We start from the raw sequence: 18,576 nt of genomic DNA, 5'->3' as shown, positions 1-18,576 counted from the left end.
GATAAGAGATTGCACCACGAGGAACAATCCCATATTCTAATGACTCAAGCCGAAGGACTAGACCCTCACATCGCATATTTCTATAGTGATGGTAAGTCCCGTCTCGCCCAACGATAGATTCTCAAGCACAGATTGCTCTGAGAAGGGGAAAACGACACGGGAGGGAACGCGGACGATGTATGCACACCATATCATCTTCTCACGTGCCGTTCGTGCTCAGGGAGCTTTTTCTAAGTACGAACGACAGGAGAGAATTTCGCCCGTGGAAGCAAATTGAATCCTATAGGACAAATGCTACTGAATCCTCTCGAGCTTTAAGCTCTCGGGCTTGGTTTTTTTTGTTTCCTTTTCTCTTCCTCTCTCCAGATCTAACGTTGCGCGATGAAAACTTTTCGTTCGCATCGAAAAACCTGTGCAAATGTTGCGTTGTTGTTGTTGTGGTTGGTGTCTAGAAAAAACGAGGACGGCTTGGAAGTCAATCCGAACTTTCACTTGCTGGAACCAGTGGAAAATAACAACCAAACAGTAGCGCCACCAAGCCCTCCATAGTAGAGTTTGAAGCATTTGGTATTTTTTTTTTTTTGATTATGCATATAAAGCTAAAAAGCCAACAATAATATTCGACAAAGTTGAATGAAGAAACAGAAAAAACTATCCGAATTAATCATTTTGGCCAGGTTGACCAAAAAGAAAAATGACAAAATTGACAAAATTGACAAAATTGAAAAAAAAATGACAAAATAGACCAAATTGACGAAATTGACAAACTTGACTGACTTGACATAATTCACTGATTTGACAAAAATGACAAAATTGACAAAGTTGACAAAATCATGAAAATTGACAAAATTTATAAAATTGACAAAATCGAGAAATAGGGCAAAATTGACCAAATTGACGATGACAAAATCGACAAAATTCACTAAATTGACAAAATTGACAAAACTGACAAAACTGACAAAATTGATAAAATTGACAAAATTGACAAAATTGATAGTACTGACAGAATTGACAAAATTGACTAAGACAAAATCGACGAAAGTCACTATATCCACAAAATTCATAAATTGACAAGATTGATTAAACTGGCAAAATTGACCAAATTGACAAAATTGCCAAAATTGAAGAGATTGACAAATTGACAAAATCTTAGAAAATTGAAAAAATTGTTAAAATTTGCCAAATTGACAATCAGAAAATCGACAAAATTCACTAAATTGACAAAATTGGCAAAATTGACAAAACTGACAAAATTGACAAAACTGGCAAAATTGACAAATTTGGCAAAAGTGACAAATTTGACAAAATTGAAAAAATTGGCAATTGAAAAAATTGGCAAACTTACATAATTAAGAATATTGCGATTTCAAAATTTTGAAAATTTTTGATTTTCAAAATTCATACTCCGAATTTCCACGTTTCGGTATCGTATTTTACTCTAGCAATTGAAATTTTCTCCAATAACTTTATCTATGTATTTGTTTCCATTACTTGAGAGGTTGGATTATTTAAAATACATGGTCATGCATCATTTTTCAAATTGTATTCTTAATTTTTATACCCCTTCCATTTTGAAGTTACCATATGCTATAACTCCAAAAAGAGTAAATTGAGTTAGATTATAATATCATCGAAACGAAATTATACAAGATATTCCAGAATGTAGTCATTCAAAAATCTCCAATTAGTTGCAAATAATGTTTTTGATATGAAAATTATGATTATATAAAAATACTTTTATCCTATTAAAAACTTCAAATTTTTATTTCCTAAATTCTTTTTGGATTTACTGCGTGTGACAATGTACCCAAATATAATTTACAGGCTGTAAGAAAGGCTACAATCCACTGTCAAGTGTATTAAATCGGGTTTTTATATTGAGTTTAGTAATTTTTGCTATCGATTTTCTTTAATCATAATCTTTTTTATAGATTAATAATAAATAATTCAGAAATAAGGAATCCATTATTGTGTCATTTATTTCCAAAGATAATTGACACTCTGTAAGAAAGCCTCCAATCCACTGATAAGTGTATTAAATCGGGTTTTTAATTTATTTTTAACGCTTTTTAAAAGATCTAATTTTATCACTTTAAACAATGAAAACCCTGTTTTTTTACTTGAAACTCCGTTTGAGATAAGACGTTGTGAAAAATTGTCAAACTAACAAAGAAATTCGCAAATTCACTGATTTTTGAGCAATTTTTTGAAAGTTCCAGTTCTCTATCTTGGTTTCTTGAATCGCAGTTAAACTTCTCCGCAATTTTCCCATAGTAAAACCACCATCAATAACAGAACAGCTGACTAAATAACGATAAGTGTCTTTTCGCCTTCGGAAGGGTTTAATCGAAAGCTTTTCCATAGTTTTCCTTCTCTTAATAGCCACCATTTGTTTTCGTTTTATTTTATTTAAAAAAAATCTTTTCTAACATACGATGAAAATATTTTTTTTTAATTTGAAGTTTCGTATAAGTTAATTGCATTTGTAGTTTTAATTCCAGAAAAAATCATAACTTTGCAGATTAAGAAAAATCATTATTTTACAGATTTTTAAACATATTTTGCCAACATCAATTTTTTTCTAAATTTAATTAAAATATCACACTGGTATAAGATTTCTAAAGCTTACTAACATTGATGATTTAGCGATATTTGGCATGATTTCTATATGAAATTTTTAAAAAATAGTCGTCCCAGACTTTTTCAGACAACTCACAGAAATTATTTTTGTCGAAAACTAATGTCGAGTCATGTTGATGAGAATCTAATGTCGATCTTGTCGAGAAACCTTTATATTCAAGAACGGAAATAGTAATTTTGTTAATGGTTTTTTTTGCCAGTATTTGAACAACGGATTTAGAAACACATGTGATCATTTATACCCTTCCAATTTTTTGTCTGTTTTTCTATGCATTTATTGTGAATTTTAAAGAATTAGTTGAAAAAAGGAATAAAAGCAAATCAATAATATTTTTTGAAATTAGAATATTACAGAAAAAAAAGAACACAATAAATGCTCAAAACGCTTGAAAAAAGTTAAATATTGGAATAATTGTGCGTCAAATGCATATTTGATCAATTTACTGGCATATAATTTTTTTTAGGTTTAGTATGGGCTAGTATTTTATTATAATTTAAAATCTATTGAGGAAAAAAGTCGGAAAAAAATAAAAGAAATTTGGAAAAACTTCGCGGGCCGCGCTTTGCTCATCTCTGGTTTAGATGATGGCCAGTCAATTGAACGTGAAAATTAAAAATTTGGATGTCAACTTTAATTTTAAAACGTAAAATATAATTTTAGTGTCCACTGAGGAGGAGCAAATGCCAAAGTAGCTCAAAACGTATGGACAACTTAAATCCGTTTTATTATGATTAAAACTCACCGAAAAACGTCGATAATTTTGAAGAACAAACAATCGTGGTGATAAACCCAAAACTCAATATTGGAAGATGGAAAAAAAATTATCAAACGTTTTTTCTTTAACTGAAAGAGCATACTTAAAATTACAAATATATTTTCATCCAATCAAGAACAAATAAATTGTTTTATACATTTATTCTTCTCGAATCACAAAAAAAAACGGTTTTTAACAGTGAGTGCTATTATTCAAACCCTTCGAATTCAGCGATTAATAATTTGGACTGATTTGCGATGCTTTTGAAATATGAATGCGAATGCATTAAAATTGTTTAAATTTTTTAAGAGAGTTTACTGCCGTTCTAAGCAAGATTGTCCCATGTGGAAAAACGTGCAAACGAGAAAAACGCGATTGAAATATCTGCTATATTTCTAATTTTTCTCTCAAACTAAAAATTGACCGACAGTTTTTTCGTAGTAAACAGTTCAAGTTAATCATTTTACAATGTTTTCATCCAAAAAAAAATTACATTTCCTACAAAAAAACAGCAAATTAGAGCCAAAAATGCTCCGTGTGTCACTTTTGCGTAGAATGAGAACGCATGCCGATGCTAGTTCTACGAAAAACTGTCACACGGCTACAATTTTTCTATTATTTTAAAAGCTTGCGTAGTTTATTTTTTTCCCAAAAACTCATCCTAAACCGTAGTTTGAGAAATACGTTCCTCTTTGTTTATAAAAATGTATAGTTGAGTATGGATCATGTAATTAGTACCTACCGAAAAGTATTTAGTGAAAATTTCTCTGAATAAAACACTCAAGGCTTCCCGCTCCTCCTCTGCCCTTTGATCTTTTCTGTGAATAACATTAAATTCAACAGTTTGAACTCATCTTAAGATAATTTTTTGAACAAATTTGCATTTTTCATAGAATTTTCTCTAGTGTGCATTCTTGCGTAGAACTATCAACATAGAGACAACCACCTTGATGAAAATTTCGTATAAGTTCAGAACAAAGTATACTTGTTTGTGTTTTTATTCGAAAGTTAACACTAAAAGAGACCGTTTCCAGCAAAAAAGTGAAAATGACCCAAAAGTCACATGGCATTCTTGCTTAGAACGGCAGTTTAGCTGTGTTAATTTATATCATTTTGAGAGCCCGTTTTCTCAAAGCCATCACTCAAAATCCTTTCAAAACAGGTTATGCTTTGTCAAAAAAGGTAAAATGGTCGGAAGTCTCCATAAATATTGTGTGAAGTCAGATAGCGAAATTGGACTTCTACTTGTTAAGCCCTTTTACACAATACCCAGATTGTGGGCTATTCCAGGTGATTTCTAGTCGTTTACTGCATTTAAAATTTCAGTGGAAGCCGTTATCTTCTATTTCAAGATAGCGTCAGAAAGCAAAATTCGACTTCTACACTTTTAGCCCTTTTACCCAAAAACCATATTTTGAGGATTTCTTGCGATTTTCAGTAATTAGCAGCATTTTGAACTTAAGCGTAAACCGCCATCTTGGATTGCAATATGGCGTCAGAAAGAGAAATTGACATAGTTCAGGAGTTTCTCCCAGCATTAACATTGAGAGGTTTCTTGGGATTTTAGGTCATTTATAACATTTTAAAGTTAAGAGGAAGTCGTCATCTTGGATTTAAAAATGGCTTCAGCCAACGAAATTCGACTTCAATTCATGGTATCATTCCACCGGACATTCACAACCAATCCCAAAAATTTTTGTCGAGATCAGTGTATAGATCTTGGTTTGTGCTTTTTAATTAATAAGGATTTGTGGAATATTTTTGAATAAATCTTTACGAAAAGTTTCTGGTTGGAAATCTGCAAGGTGCCCGCTGATGAGTTTGTTTTGCTTGTTCATAACGATTTTTCTTTTCAAAATATCCTCCCGCGAAAGGTCCAATTATTTGCGAACGGTTTGACCACCGTATTTTGTTTTATACCAGTGTGAAGCTTTTTAACCGTGTAGAAATTATGTCATGTTTATTAGTCAGGAATTATGGAATCCATGATCTTCACTTTCATTAAAATTTTAGTTCACTATTAGATTCTAAAAGACTCCTTAAACGATTGACCATAAGAACTTTGATCAAAAAGTTCATTTTGAACTGTTTTGGGGGTTTTGGGGTCCTGAATTGTATTTTTCAAGATCCTGCCCACAAAATTTGGTCAATGAGCTTCTTTATTTGGCGCTATCTCAAAAACCACTTAAGGGATCGTCACAAAAAATTCCACAAGTTAACATAACATCCTTAGTTTCACTTAAAATTTCATCAATTTCCATTCTCGCTTTCGAAAGTTATTCACAAAACAATGTGTGGAATTTCATCCGAATACACTTCTTTCACACTTAAAATATATGGTCACCTCATAGTTGCTTCAAAATTAAATGCCAAACACGATTCCAGTTTTTTCCTTCTTCAATATTTTTTCATGAATATCTTGTTTGATAAAAATCATACGGTTGTCTTACCATTGAGAAATTCCGTATGAATTTCATCAGCAAATTGCAAAGCAGAAGCGCGGATCATCCATTAAATGGCTTAAATTTTTAATTCCCTTTTCCCCAGGTGGCATGGATAAAATCGGACTCGAAGGCTATCCTGGCAATCCACACCCACATGGTGGCGGTCAACCCGCGCCTTTCGGTTACACACAACGGTCATAACACCTGGAAACTTCACATATCCCACGTGCAGCTCAACGATTCCGGCAGCTACATGTGCCAGGTGAATACGGATCCCATGGCGCATCAGGTGAGTTCGGTGAAAAGTTTCCACTTTTGATAACGAATTGTAATTTTTCGAGAGATGATTAATTTGTAGTAGGAAACTATCATAAATTTATATTTAAAATATTCCCTTTTACAAACTATAACATTTTTTCAATTCTCGTTCCACCAGTCCGGCAATTTGGAGGTCGTCGTTCCACCGGACATATTAAACTCCAACGATCCCAACAGTGCATCCCTGGAGGAGGGCGTGGCCAACGAGGGTGGTAACATTCAGCTTCTCTGCCAGGCGGTCGGTGTTCCACTGCCGAATGTGCAATGGCGTCGGGAGGGTGGCAAGGACATTGTGCTGCGGAGCGATGGGCGGGAAAAACAAGGTGAGCCAAATGTTGCGTAAAATTCATGTGTTGTTCATACAAAGGTACAATTACGCATTGTGACATGGACAAGAAGGGTTAATAATAATTTTCATACGTTCCTTAGTTTCCTTTATTGCTGAAACATTTTTGAAAATAAAACATATGTGGGACATGCTGTACCATATTTTTATTAAGGTTTTTTCAATACATGGAGACACTAGTTAACTTTTTTTCATTTCGAATATCTATTATACGTCTCGGTGGTCAAGTGGTTAGCGTGCTAAATCGGTAATTGCTGGACCACTGATGGCATGGGTTCGATTCCTTTCTCGGTACTGGGTGTTAAATGTTAATCTTAAGTTGTCCATGTCATTTATTCAGTCTGTAAAGCCTAAATCGGCTAAGACGGTGTATGTCTTTTTATTTTATTTATTTTTTATTTGTATATCTTTTCATTAATCTTTTCCGAATAAATTGAAAAGCTGACCAATCAAAAAGAAATAAAAAACTCGCCTCTTCTATCCCAAATTGTACAAATCGATTCGAATAAAGAAAAAAAAAGTTTTCTAAAAAAAAGTTTTCTAAAAAAAAGAATCCAAGGGATGCTAAATTCATCGATTTAAGTTACTGACTCCTAATCATTTTACCTCATTCTTAAACTATTGCAATTTCCAGATTCTCAGAGTAAGTTTTTTTCAAATTGAAAATCACAATACTTTGAAAAATATATGAAAAATTGTATATTTTGGAACCATTTAGCTTGTTTTCTTGTTTAACTTTAATAGACTTACAGTATCGTTCATAGTTCTATTAAAATTGGGATGCAAGCACATAGGTCTTCAAATTCGCACTTTTGTTCTGACGATATTTATTCTTCAAACTGAATTTCAGAGTTACAGCAACTATTCCACTTTTATCTGATAAGTTTTGACTTTGAAAGTTGAGAAATAGCAATGTATCTACTTCTTAATTTCGACTTTTTGGAACTCTTTCGCAGAAACTGAAATATTTTTCATTTGACCCAACGCGTTCTGAAATTTCACTGAGAAACTCCTAAATATCACATTTCTCAGTTTAAAAAATCTATGGGTAGGATAACAAATTATAAGGGGTATAACTTCTGGCCTTGAACCGAAAATTGCGATTCATTTAGAATTTTCATCGATCGTTTTTATTTGAAAATCAATATTATCACTATAAATTTTAAACGTCAATTTCGTTAATAAATAGTATAAAAATAATTTCAGAAACTCATGAATACTTACATCAAAACACCAATAAATCTGTTTATTGAATTTTTTTAAGGGAAATTTATGAATGAATGGTAAACAAATATTTCAACAAAAATTGATCAAAATTCATTACAAATCGTGGTATAGCGTAGTTTTTGAAAACTTGTAAAATATTTTTTTATTGGCTGAAGTTTCTCAATAAAATTCCTGCAAAATTGAGTTGCGATGTGTAATATGTGAAATATTACACTTAGAACAGGAGGAAATTCAAAAAGTGAAATTACCGGAGAATTTTCTTGTAACTCAAGTCTCAGATATATGTATATTAAACATACAATATCCTCAGATAATAGTAATAATAGTTTGATGACATTTTTTTTTCTTTAACATTTTTTCTTGAAAAGTGCATACGTAACCTATAGTAGAAAATAAAAAAGATTCCATATTATTATTCAGGTTTTAGTTATTTCACAATAAAAAATGATTATTTATTTTGATTCCCAACTTACATAAAAAAAGTCCTAAAAGTTAACAATTCCTTAAATGATGTTTTTGAAAAATACATAAAGGTTGCATTTTAAAGAATTTTTTCGTGTTTACTAAGATAAGCAAATGTTAAACTGTGTTTTTTAATTCCAAGTCTGAAACCTGCCTTTGATCCCAAATTCAAATCTGAATTCCGATTTTGAACAATTATCCTTTTCCGGAAAACTCTGATTTGAATTCTGAATTCCTAGATTTCAATGTGAATTCTTTATTCAGTTATTAAATCGAAATTCAACTTATGAATTTAAATGAAAACTGCAAAAATTACTGTGTTCACATTTTTTAGATCACCAGTTGAAACTTTGTAAATTTACGATTCTGTATAAGAGTTAAAAATAAGAAATTCAAATCCAAATCTTGAAATTGGTTTAAAATGTCTAGTTTTCTTCTTCATATCCCGAAATGATGAACTTCTAATATGGAAAATTCAACAAGTTTAAGCTTGAAATGCAAAACGCAGATTCGAATCATGATTTTGTTGCAATGATGAAAAACTGAAATTCAAGAATAGTAAAAAAGATACAGAATCCGAAAGCTAATCACAGGAATCGAATTTTATTGTTTAAACGCGGTTGTTAATCTCTGTTTGGAGAATTTCTAACCTAAGCTTTCGAGATTGTTTTCGGCGAGTTTCCGAACCGTGCAAATTCGGTTTTTTTTATTATGCGCCAATAGACTGAGTCGATTTGGAATCATTTTTGAATTTCTTAAACCCTGGGTTCTTAAATGCTTCGTTTTGGTCCAAAACTCATCCATGATTTTTTGCAGAATTTTTGTGTAACGTTTACATGAGTAAATTTGAACTTTTAAGTTTGTATGGGAAAATTGAATATTTTGTACTGAAAAATCAATATCATTTTTGTTTCTTCTGTGGAACCGAGCTGGCTAATGGTTTTTGTGCTAATTTACAAAGTTCCTCAATTCAAATTTACTCATGTAAACGTTACTTAAAAATTCTACAAAAAACCATGTATGAGTTTCGGGCCAAAACGAAGCATTTAAGACCCCAGGGTTTGATAAATTCAAAAATGACCTCAAATCGACTCAGTCTAATGCGCCAATATCAAAATTATTCAATGCAAATTCTGAAGAACATTACATGAGAACTGTTGTTTTTTTATAGAAACACCTCAAATTATTTCAAATCATATGTTAAGCTACCAAAAATCTTCGAAATTGTAAACAAAATACATTATTCGAATGACAAAATTTGAATATTTGTTTACTTTTGCAAGTAAATTGTAACAATTCGTCTTGAGCTGGGAATCTGACAAGCTAAGTCTAATCTTATTGAAATTCAATATTTGGGACTTTTTAGAAAAACTATAGTTAAATTATAGACCTGAGATGTTTCGTGGTTTTTTTTGTCAAGTCCAGATTGTGATTCTTGAATCATGTTGGTCGTTCATCAAAATTTGATTAAAAATTTGAAATTTTGGGTTTAGAAAAAACGATTTTGGACACTCATAGGCAGAGTTTAACCCCAAACAAACCCCTTCCCCAGTTTCACTTAATTTCTTAGAAACTTTGTTAAAAAATATCATTAGAAAAATAGGAATTTCTATGGAAATATAAACGGCGCTTTTAAATCCCACCCCCTCTCCCCCCACTACTTATAACCAGAAAACATAGAAAGAAAGAAAAATTCCACCGAAATTATGTCTCATTACTAAGGAGGCTCTTCTGTTTTCCAAAGTACTATTCAAAAGAGACATCCATGGGAAGGGATCTGAAATAACATATTGTGAATTTTTGTTATGATAAAATTTGCTTATTCCACTAACAATTATTCTTAAAAACTTTAATTTGACCATTTTTAAACTCCCTAAGCTGTTCGCTAAATATCCGTTTAGGGACAACCTTACGTGTAAGTAGTTTGTTGACGTACAACTGGCCTCAAATGTAAAGCAATGATGATATATAGATGATGATATAAGATGCATTGTGGTTTTTTTCCTAGATATTTCAAAATTAAGTCAATATGTTTGATTATTATCAATCTATATATATAAAAATGAATTTCTGTCTGTCTGTCTGTCTGTCTGTCTGTCTGTCTGTCTGTTCCCTATAGACTCGAAAACTACTGAACCGATTTACGTGAAACTTGGCAGGTGGGGGTATTGGAGGCCGGGGAAGGTTCCTATTATGATTTGAGACCCCTCCCTCTCTCATGAAGAGCGGGAGGGGCCTCCCAAACAAAAGACAATTTTTTGCATAACTCGAGAACCAATCAAGCAAATGGTATCAAATTGGGCATGGGGTGGTATTTGGGAACGAGGAATATTTCTATGAATATTTGGTACCCCTCCCTCCTCTTAGTGAGGTGATAGGAAGGGGGGAGGGGGTCTACCTTACAATTTTCCATATAACTCGAAAACCAATCAAGATATTGGAACCAAATTTGGCATGGGAGGGTAGTGGAATACGAAGAATGGTTCTATGATTATTTCAGACCCCTACCTCCTTCCAGTGAAGATACAGGAAGCAAGGAGGGGGCTTTCATACCTTTTTAATTGCATAATTTAAAATCTATTTGATCAAATTTGGCTTGGAAGTTTATTTGGGTACAATAAATAGTTCCTTGAATATTTACTACCCTTTCCTCCTTCCAGTGAGGAAATAGAAAGTGGGAGGGGGAGGGGGCTTCTTTACAATTTTCAGCATAATTGGATAGCTAATCAAGCAAATGGAACCAAATTTGGCGTGGACAGGTGTTTGATTACGAGAAATGTTTCTATGATATTTTGAGAACCCTCCGTTCTTCAAGTTGTAAGATCTTAAGGGAGGAGGGTGCTTCCATACAATTCTTACATCACTCGGGAACCTACCCAGCAAATAAAACAAAATTTGGTTTGTAACAAACGGAAACAAATATGACATGAGAACAATCTAACAACCGAGCAAATTGATCAGAATTGGGCATGGGAATGTATTTGAATACACGAAATTTTCAGATCTTGATCCCCTTTTTCCAGGTAGGGGATGATAGGCAGCAAAAGGGGCTCCGATACTAATTTTATGGCACAATTCGACAGCTAATATATCAAACGAAACCAAATTTGGCATGGGTGGGTTTTCGAGTACAAGAAATGTTTTTTCGGTGGTGTAGCACCCCTCTCTTCATTCAGTGGAACGATATTATGGGAAGAGGGTCACTCATATATATTTTTTTTTTAAATTTTGATAACTAATCGAGGAAATGGAACCAAAATTGCATGGAAGCATATTTGTGTACGGGTAATGTTGCTTCGATGGTTTGAGACCCCCTTCTCCTGCCAGAGGGGAGATATAAAGTGGGGAGAGGATCACCTATTTTTCGAATTGCTCGAGAGCTTATCGAGAATGACGCCATATATGATATGGAATCGTATTGGTATATAAGAAGTGTTTTTCTAATGTTATAAGACTCTATTCCTTCCATTAGGGTTAAAGGTATGATGAAGGGGGTCACTCTCACAATTTGTATAATAATTCGAGAACGAATAGGTAAAATGAGAGTCCAATGATGTTATTTTGTTATAGAAAATTTTTCTAGGATAGTTTGAGACCCTCTCTCCAAATAGAGGGACAGCAAAGATTCCATATATTAAAAAAATGGCATAAGCTATAAACTTATGAAGCAAAAAAATCCAGAGTCATAAAAAGAACAAAAACACGGATTAAAAAAAAAATTAAGTTTCCAAATTAAAAAACAATTAAAAAAAAAACATTTTAATGATATTGGAATTCAATTTAGAATTTGTGCAAATAAATGAAAAGTTAAAAAAACAGGGACAACAAATTTCAATAATTTTTGGAAGGTGTAGCAAAGCACACCGGGTCAGCTAGTAACTTATAATTTCTAACAACTTTGCTGTTTTAAAATGTTTCAAAGAGTTTTGGAATTGCCAAAAATACATCTCAAACAAGTTTGAAAACAAGCCTGAAGACAATGCAAAGTTGAATACAAGGACTTGAAAAGACTCATATATTGCATGCAAACTTGTTTGCAAAATATTGCTTTTTGTTTCTTTTTGGTGATTGATATCCTATCTGATTGAGTTATATCCTTGTTATAATGCTATCAAAAGGTGCTATAATTTAGTTATCCTTGCATGCACTTTATGAAAAAAAAATTGAGAAAGTTTAACTCGATCCAAGCGACCATGTGCTCGCTTGACTGAAATCCCCAGTCGATAGGTGGTAATAGAGAGCAAGAGATATCAATAGTGGGAAAGATAACATATGCGAGATATATGTACTTGGTGATTCGATAGAAGGTCCAGCAGTTGATCGGTGCAGCTCGACATGTACGCTCGGGTCGGTCGATTCCATCACGTTCACCGAGGTGAAATTGGCTAACGTGCCGTTGTACTGAAGCAGAGATTGCAGATTCAAGTCCTGCCGGTGAGCCGATGCATTTTTTCCGAAAAATTCATGATAAGGAGTAGAGATGTACCGAATAGTGGTATTCGGCGAACGGCCGAATACCGAATATTGACCTTTTCAACTATTCGGCCAAACGAATATTCGGCCGAATATTCGGCCGAATATTCGGTCGAATATTCTATTGAGTTTTCAATGAAAAAACCTTGAGCGATTAATTCAATGCTTTCTATTTCTTCCATATTAATGCCCCTCATATTTTAGTCGATTATTTTCAACCAGATGATATTATCGGATGATGATTTTCAAGATATTTTTTAAGTAGGGGTCTTTCTTATTTTTAAAATGTCACCAATAACTGAAAAGATATGTGATGACTTGTCGCTTCTAGGGCGTTTATCACCAAACAGATTGCGTTCCTGTGAAATCTTGGATAAAACATGTCGAAACAGGCGCAAAGCTATTTGAACTTGCTTCTCTGATATTGAATTAGATGAAGGTCGAATTTGAGCAAGATATCTTTAAAATATTTGTGTATAAGATAGATGATCTTCAACCAATTTTTGAAAAAATTGAACACAAAATCTTAAAATTCTTAAAGAGGAAACTCGTGAAGTATTAAACAATATCTGGATATTCCGTCCAGTTTGACTAATCTGGATTCTTTACTGGATTTGTGGGCAAGCCCAAACATATCTACAATGAAAGATAGGCGGATACACCTTAGATGTTATACTGAAACCATAAGTTTTTTATGATTGTGTAGCTTTTACAACATTACTTTTGGATGTTTAATAAATTATCAAAAATTATTTGAAAAAATTTCAAGTCTGTAGAAGATATTCGGCCTATTCGGCCTATCTTGCCGAATACTTAGCTCAACTATTCGGTTAGCCGAATATTCGGCTTAACGGTTTTTTGGCGATATTCGGCGCCGAATATTCAGCCGACCGAATATTCGGTACATCTCTAATAAGGAGTGTATAGAAAATAATTTATAAACACATTTTTTTTCAATGTATTGGTTTTTTTTGATGATTCAACAGAAGAAACAATTCGGAAGTGTTTTAAAAAGCTTATTCTTACAGTTTATAAAGAATTACAAGTAAAACAGTAATTATTGGTAATATTCTCGGACTTTCGACTTGACGCGTTTCATTAGGTTTTGTACAGCTGATTGATCACACTTCTTGGCCGCAGCATTCCAATTTTTCTTGAAACCCGCCATGGTCCTGTTGGCCTTACCATTCTTCTTGAAAACTCTCTTGACGATAGCCCAAAATCGTTCTATGGGGCGAAGCGGGGGTAGTTTGGTGGTTTAATATCTGTCTCAACGAAATCTACATCGTTAGCCTCAAACCATCTAAGAGTGGATTTTAACGTAGTGGGCTGACGCCAAATCCTACCAGAACAATGGTGGAGTCGTATGTTTCATATATAGTGGCAGCAACCTTTTCTGCAAACACTCCTTTTGGTAGATATCGGTATTTATTGTTCGTTTTGTAAAGAAACTCGCCGACTTTAATCCGCAGGAGCAAATTGCCTGCCACACAAGCTATTTCTGGCCAATTTTTTCCACCCCAATAGACTTCTCGTGGTCACTCACATCCTCCCCAATAGCTGCAGTGAAGAATTGTGGTCCCGAAAGAGTACTGGAATCTTCTCTTACAAAAGTTTCATCGTCCATGTGAATGCACGCATCTGGCTTCTGCAAAATCCGATGATACAGCTTCCGGGCTCTGGTTTTGGCTCGTGATTGTTGTTCAGCCATTTGTTTGGACACTTTCTGCTTCTTGTATGTCTTCAGGTTGTTCCGCTTCTTGATCTGCTATACTATTCCGATCGATGTCCCAGCTTTTTTTGCCAAATCCCGTATGGACATCGATCGATTCCGGTTGATGAGGTTGATTACCTTACGATCCATATTTGGGTCAGATGGTCCTGGTTTTCTGCCTCTTCCTGGCAAATCATCAAACGTATAGTGTTCCCCGAACTTGTGGATGATGGATTTTACGCTCGCCGGGTGAATGCCGAAACGTTTCGCCACTTCATTCATCGAGATGCCCTTCTATTGCATTCAAGTGCCCAACTTACGAACTTTAACTTATTTTTTAATTCGCGACATTTTGGGAGAAACGAATGTTTCAAACGTAAACAAAGCGCAGATTCACTCTTGACAGATCAAGATGCTACATACAGGTGAGCACAGTAGTGTGCGTTCACGCGTTAGTAAGTAGAAGGCCTAAGTATGTTTATAGTTAATTTTCGATACACTCCTTATTATTGTTCTTTCGCTTATGTTTTTTTTTGTTTTTTTGATACCTCATGTTTCTTTTATACTTTCCATCACCTTCGAAACAATTTTTTTTGTTATTCTCTTCTGATTGGGTGAGGATCTGTAGTTTAAGTTTATCGCTTTAATTTGATTTTCGTTTTCATAGAACTTACTTAGCCTCTCAAAAATCTCAGTTCTCCATTGATTTTGACCATATTGACCTGATTAGCTTCGAAAGGTGAAGCTTATATATTTTAAGAGTCTTTCTTAAACAAATTCAGGAAATGTATTAGTAAATTCATTTTTTATCAAAAGGTACAAACATTGAAGAAAGTTTCAAAATAAAAAAAATAGAGGTAGCATTTAGAGTCACTAGCAACAGATTTTTAATTCCATTGAAAAAAAGTACGGGTTTGAACTGAGTGAAGGAAATTATTCTGTAATGTAAGGAAATTGCAAATAAATAAGTTACATTACAGTAAATCGCTATAAAAACTTACCTAATAGACCAATTCTTTTCAAAATTTCAGACTTTGAGATGGTCACTGACTGCCGGCTTCAAAATAGCACAGAATTTTTCAATTGGCCTTAGTTGCGATGCGTTGTAAAAATTAGAATTTATGTTCTTGGATACAAAAGTGGTTTTTTTTGGCTTCTTAAAATATGTGGAACGAATGACAATATGGCAAAATGGTGTCCTTGTTCGTGTCTAGTTCGTGTAAAAAGCTAACTCCATTATTGGGCCATTTTGATATATTTTGACCTTAACGAGGCAATCAAAAGTTTACAAACTTGATAACAACTCGATGCTATTAAAACGGTCCAAAATGAAAACCAATTTTTTTTTTGCGAATTGTGTTTTTGATCCAAAAGTTCACTATAATCCTTTTTAAATACTATTTATACGTATGAAATGCTGTAAAAATTGCGTTCATGGTTAATTTTATCATTAATCATTGGAATATCCTGAAAAATCCAAAAATATATTTGGAAATGGTTTTAGCCAAAACTTCGTATGGAGTCGCTCCGTAGTTTCCTGATCGAAGTATAGAGATTCGACTTAAAACTGTACTCACTCTCTTATAGGTCCTGACCACTAATAAAAGAACCATTCGGACCTCAAATCTGCAAACTCCAAAGTAACGTTAAATTACAAAACAAATAGTTGCAGCACGACTAAATTTTTTTCCTGTTGGAAGCAATGAGTATCTAACTAAAGTAAGAGCAAAATAAATTTGTAGCATTGATCTTAGAGTTACTCTATTTTTTCCATTTTCAAAATTCTCAAGAGAAAATAAAAAATAAGTTCTGAATTCTCCTTACCAGATTCTTTATTTTACCCGGACTTGTCCGGATATTTATAAATCAATTTTGGAAAAATTTGGCCCAACCCGTTTGTCGAAGTTCATTGAAAAAAGCTCGGATTTGGCCCAGATTTTAAGGGAAAACACGAAATCATTTGATACCGAAAAGGTCACTCCAATTTTCTTGTAATGTTTAGAATCAAACCAAAATTTTAGGGTAGTTTTATACATATATTTACTTCAAAAATCAAAAGAAAAGTTTATCGATGGAGCCTTGAGTGTAAAATTGAATGCATTTTTGCTTGATGCCCTACATCAAAGTCATTACAGTAATGTCATCCGGTACCAATTTTTCAGCTATTTTTCCATTTCTTTAACATGTCCTTCTCGTTTTTGACTATCTTCTTGATCTTCCGAAGTTCCCGCTTCATTATTGCCCAGTACTGCCCCATTAGGTGCAGCTCCAGACAGTTTGGCGGACTAATGTCCTTAGGAACTAAATGGACAGAATTGACCTCATACCACTCCAGGACACTTTTAGAATAGTGGCATGATGCCAAACCTGGTTAAAATAGCGGAGCTTCTTTGTGCTGCTGCAAAAACGGCAAAAAGCGCTTCTCGAGGCACTCAGATTTGTAGATCTGATGCTTACTCCTCAGTTTGAAAGAGCAAATGGCCCGCCAAACGATATATTTGGAGGTGAACTTCGACATTTTATTCTACTCGAATTTGTCGTCCACATCGAATTTGCTCTTGCCGGTGAAAAACTCCAACCCCGGAATTTGCTTAAAATCGGCTTTAATATACGTTTCGTCGTCTATCACACAGAAGCAATATTTTGTCAGCATCTTCTCGTGGAGCTTCCATGACCGAATTTTAGCCGTCGAATGTTGCCGCTCATCACGGTTTGGGAAGCTCTCCAGATCACGACTTGAGACGTTGGGATTTGCTTTAATCATCCACTTCACCTTTCCTACCATCTTTTTGTTCTCCGGTCCTGGTTTTCTTCCAACTCCTTTGCCGTGGTCCATCGTCAAAAACTCCTGGAACGGCTTCAAACTCTGGAGAACGTTTATTGATGCTTGTTTAACCCTTTTTCCAACTGCCGGTGAGACAGGTCAGGAAATTCCAGGTGTTTAAAAAGAATTGGTTCTCTCGACTCGCGTTGGTTCACCTCCATTTTCGTTGAATCGAATCGAAAAACACGACTTCGAGTTTGACAGCATGTAAACAATACACATCTACTAGAAAGTGTGCAAAATTTGGGTGATTTCTACCCAATGGTAAAAAGTTATGCTTGTTGAATGTGTCTCAATAATTCCGTGTTCGCTCTTTATTCTCTTTTTATGCGTAATCATACAATTAATTCAAATTAATCTAGGGGATTTTTTTTTCTATTTTTCGTCCAAAGCGATATTTTTAAACAAGTTTCAGGAATCTGTTCCAAGTTTTTTTTCTCTAGATTTTTATTGAATCGGCTTGCCTTTGATTCGATTTGCTTGACTCATTGTCAGCTTTTTAGATAACATATCAAAATTTGTTCGGCCTGAATGCATGGGCGGAAAGTTTTGGTAACCTAACTATATGAGTGTTTTCGTTATTTTTTTTTATAAAAATTATTAACATTATTTTAATTTTTCTTTTCCATCCACAGTTGTTAAATTCGTCGAAGGCGAAAGGCTGGTGCTCAATCAAGTGCAACGAACTGACATGGGCGGATATCTGTGCATAGCATCGAACGGAGTTCCTCCATCGGTCAGCAAACGGTACGACGTTCAGGTAAACTGTGAGTATCAATTTTTATGTCAATAAAGTTTTTAATTAAGTGACAATTATCATTCCATGGAAAAAGAATCTCAAAACATCTTCAAACGTAATCATGAACAAACTAGAGTAAAATTAAATCTTCTCGAATTCCCTCCGACAAATTACTCATAAATAGGTGCAGCTGCTAAGCTGCACTCCACAATTCAGTTTTAATATTCCAATTAGCTTCTCAATGCAATAATGGTGGAATAAAAATCCTCCTCAATACCATTCTGGGTCATTTGAAATTAATCAAATTACGTTTTGTTTCCATTGCCCATCCCTATGCTCCGGAAAAAGTCCCACCGAGCGTCAAAGCGGATAACCAACTGGTGGCGGCCCCAGTCGAGAGCCACGTTCTGCTCCAGTGTACTGTGGAGGCGTTTCCTGCCCCGCTCAATGGGTGGTACAAAAATGACGGTAAGTAGAGCGGAATATGGCAAAAAGCATTCCGGAACCACTCGCATTTGTACTAGAGGGTACTGACTCGACTGACTCGACCGACTCGACTTGACTCGAACGCCCCCATGCCATGCATGTTCCGGTTTGCTTGGGAGGCCCCACCGACATTCATTCCCAAATTGCG

General features: G+C 34.3%; 1 protein-coding gene across 1 annotated transcript in view; it reads left to right on the top strand.

Moving 5' to 3' along the window:
- The window catches only part of LOC129750034 (protein amalgam-like), a 134,918-nt gene that overhangs the window by 31,831 nt on the left and 84,511 nt on the right, over positions 1-18,576 (top strand). Inside the window, exons 3-6 of the mRNA XM_055745220.1 lie at positions 5,943-6,128; positions 6,276-6,480; positions 17,839-17,970; positions 18,291-18,410. Coding sequence (XP_055601195.1) covers positions 5,943-6,128; positions 6,276-6,480; positions 17,839-17,970; positions 18,291-18,410 — 643 coding nt within the window. The remainder of the gene's footprint in view (positions 1-5,942; positions 6,129-6,275; positions 6,481-17,838; positions 17,971-18,290; positions 18,411-18,576) is intronic.

Source organism: Uranotaenia lowii, chromosome 2 (assembly GCF_029784155.1).
Source record: "Uranotaenia lowii strain MFRU-FL chromosome 2, ASM2978415v1, whole genome shotgun sequence".
NCBI classification, from domain to species: Eukaryota; Metazoa; Arthropoda; class Insecta; order Diptera; family Culicidae; genus Uranotaenia; species Uranotaenia lowii.
Note: the sequence above shows the minus strand (reverse complement) of the source record. Positions and strands in the feature narration are given on the sequence as shown.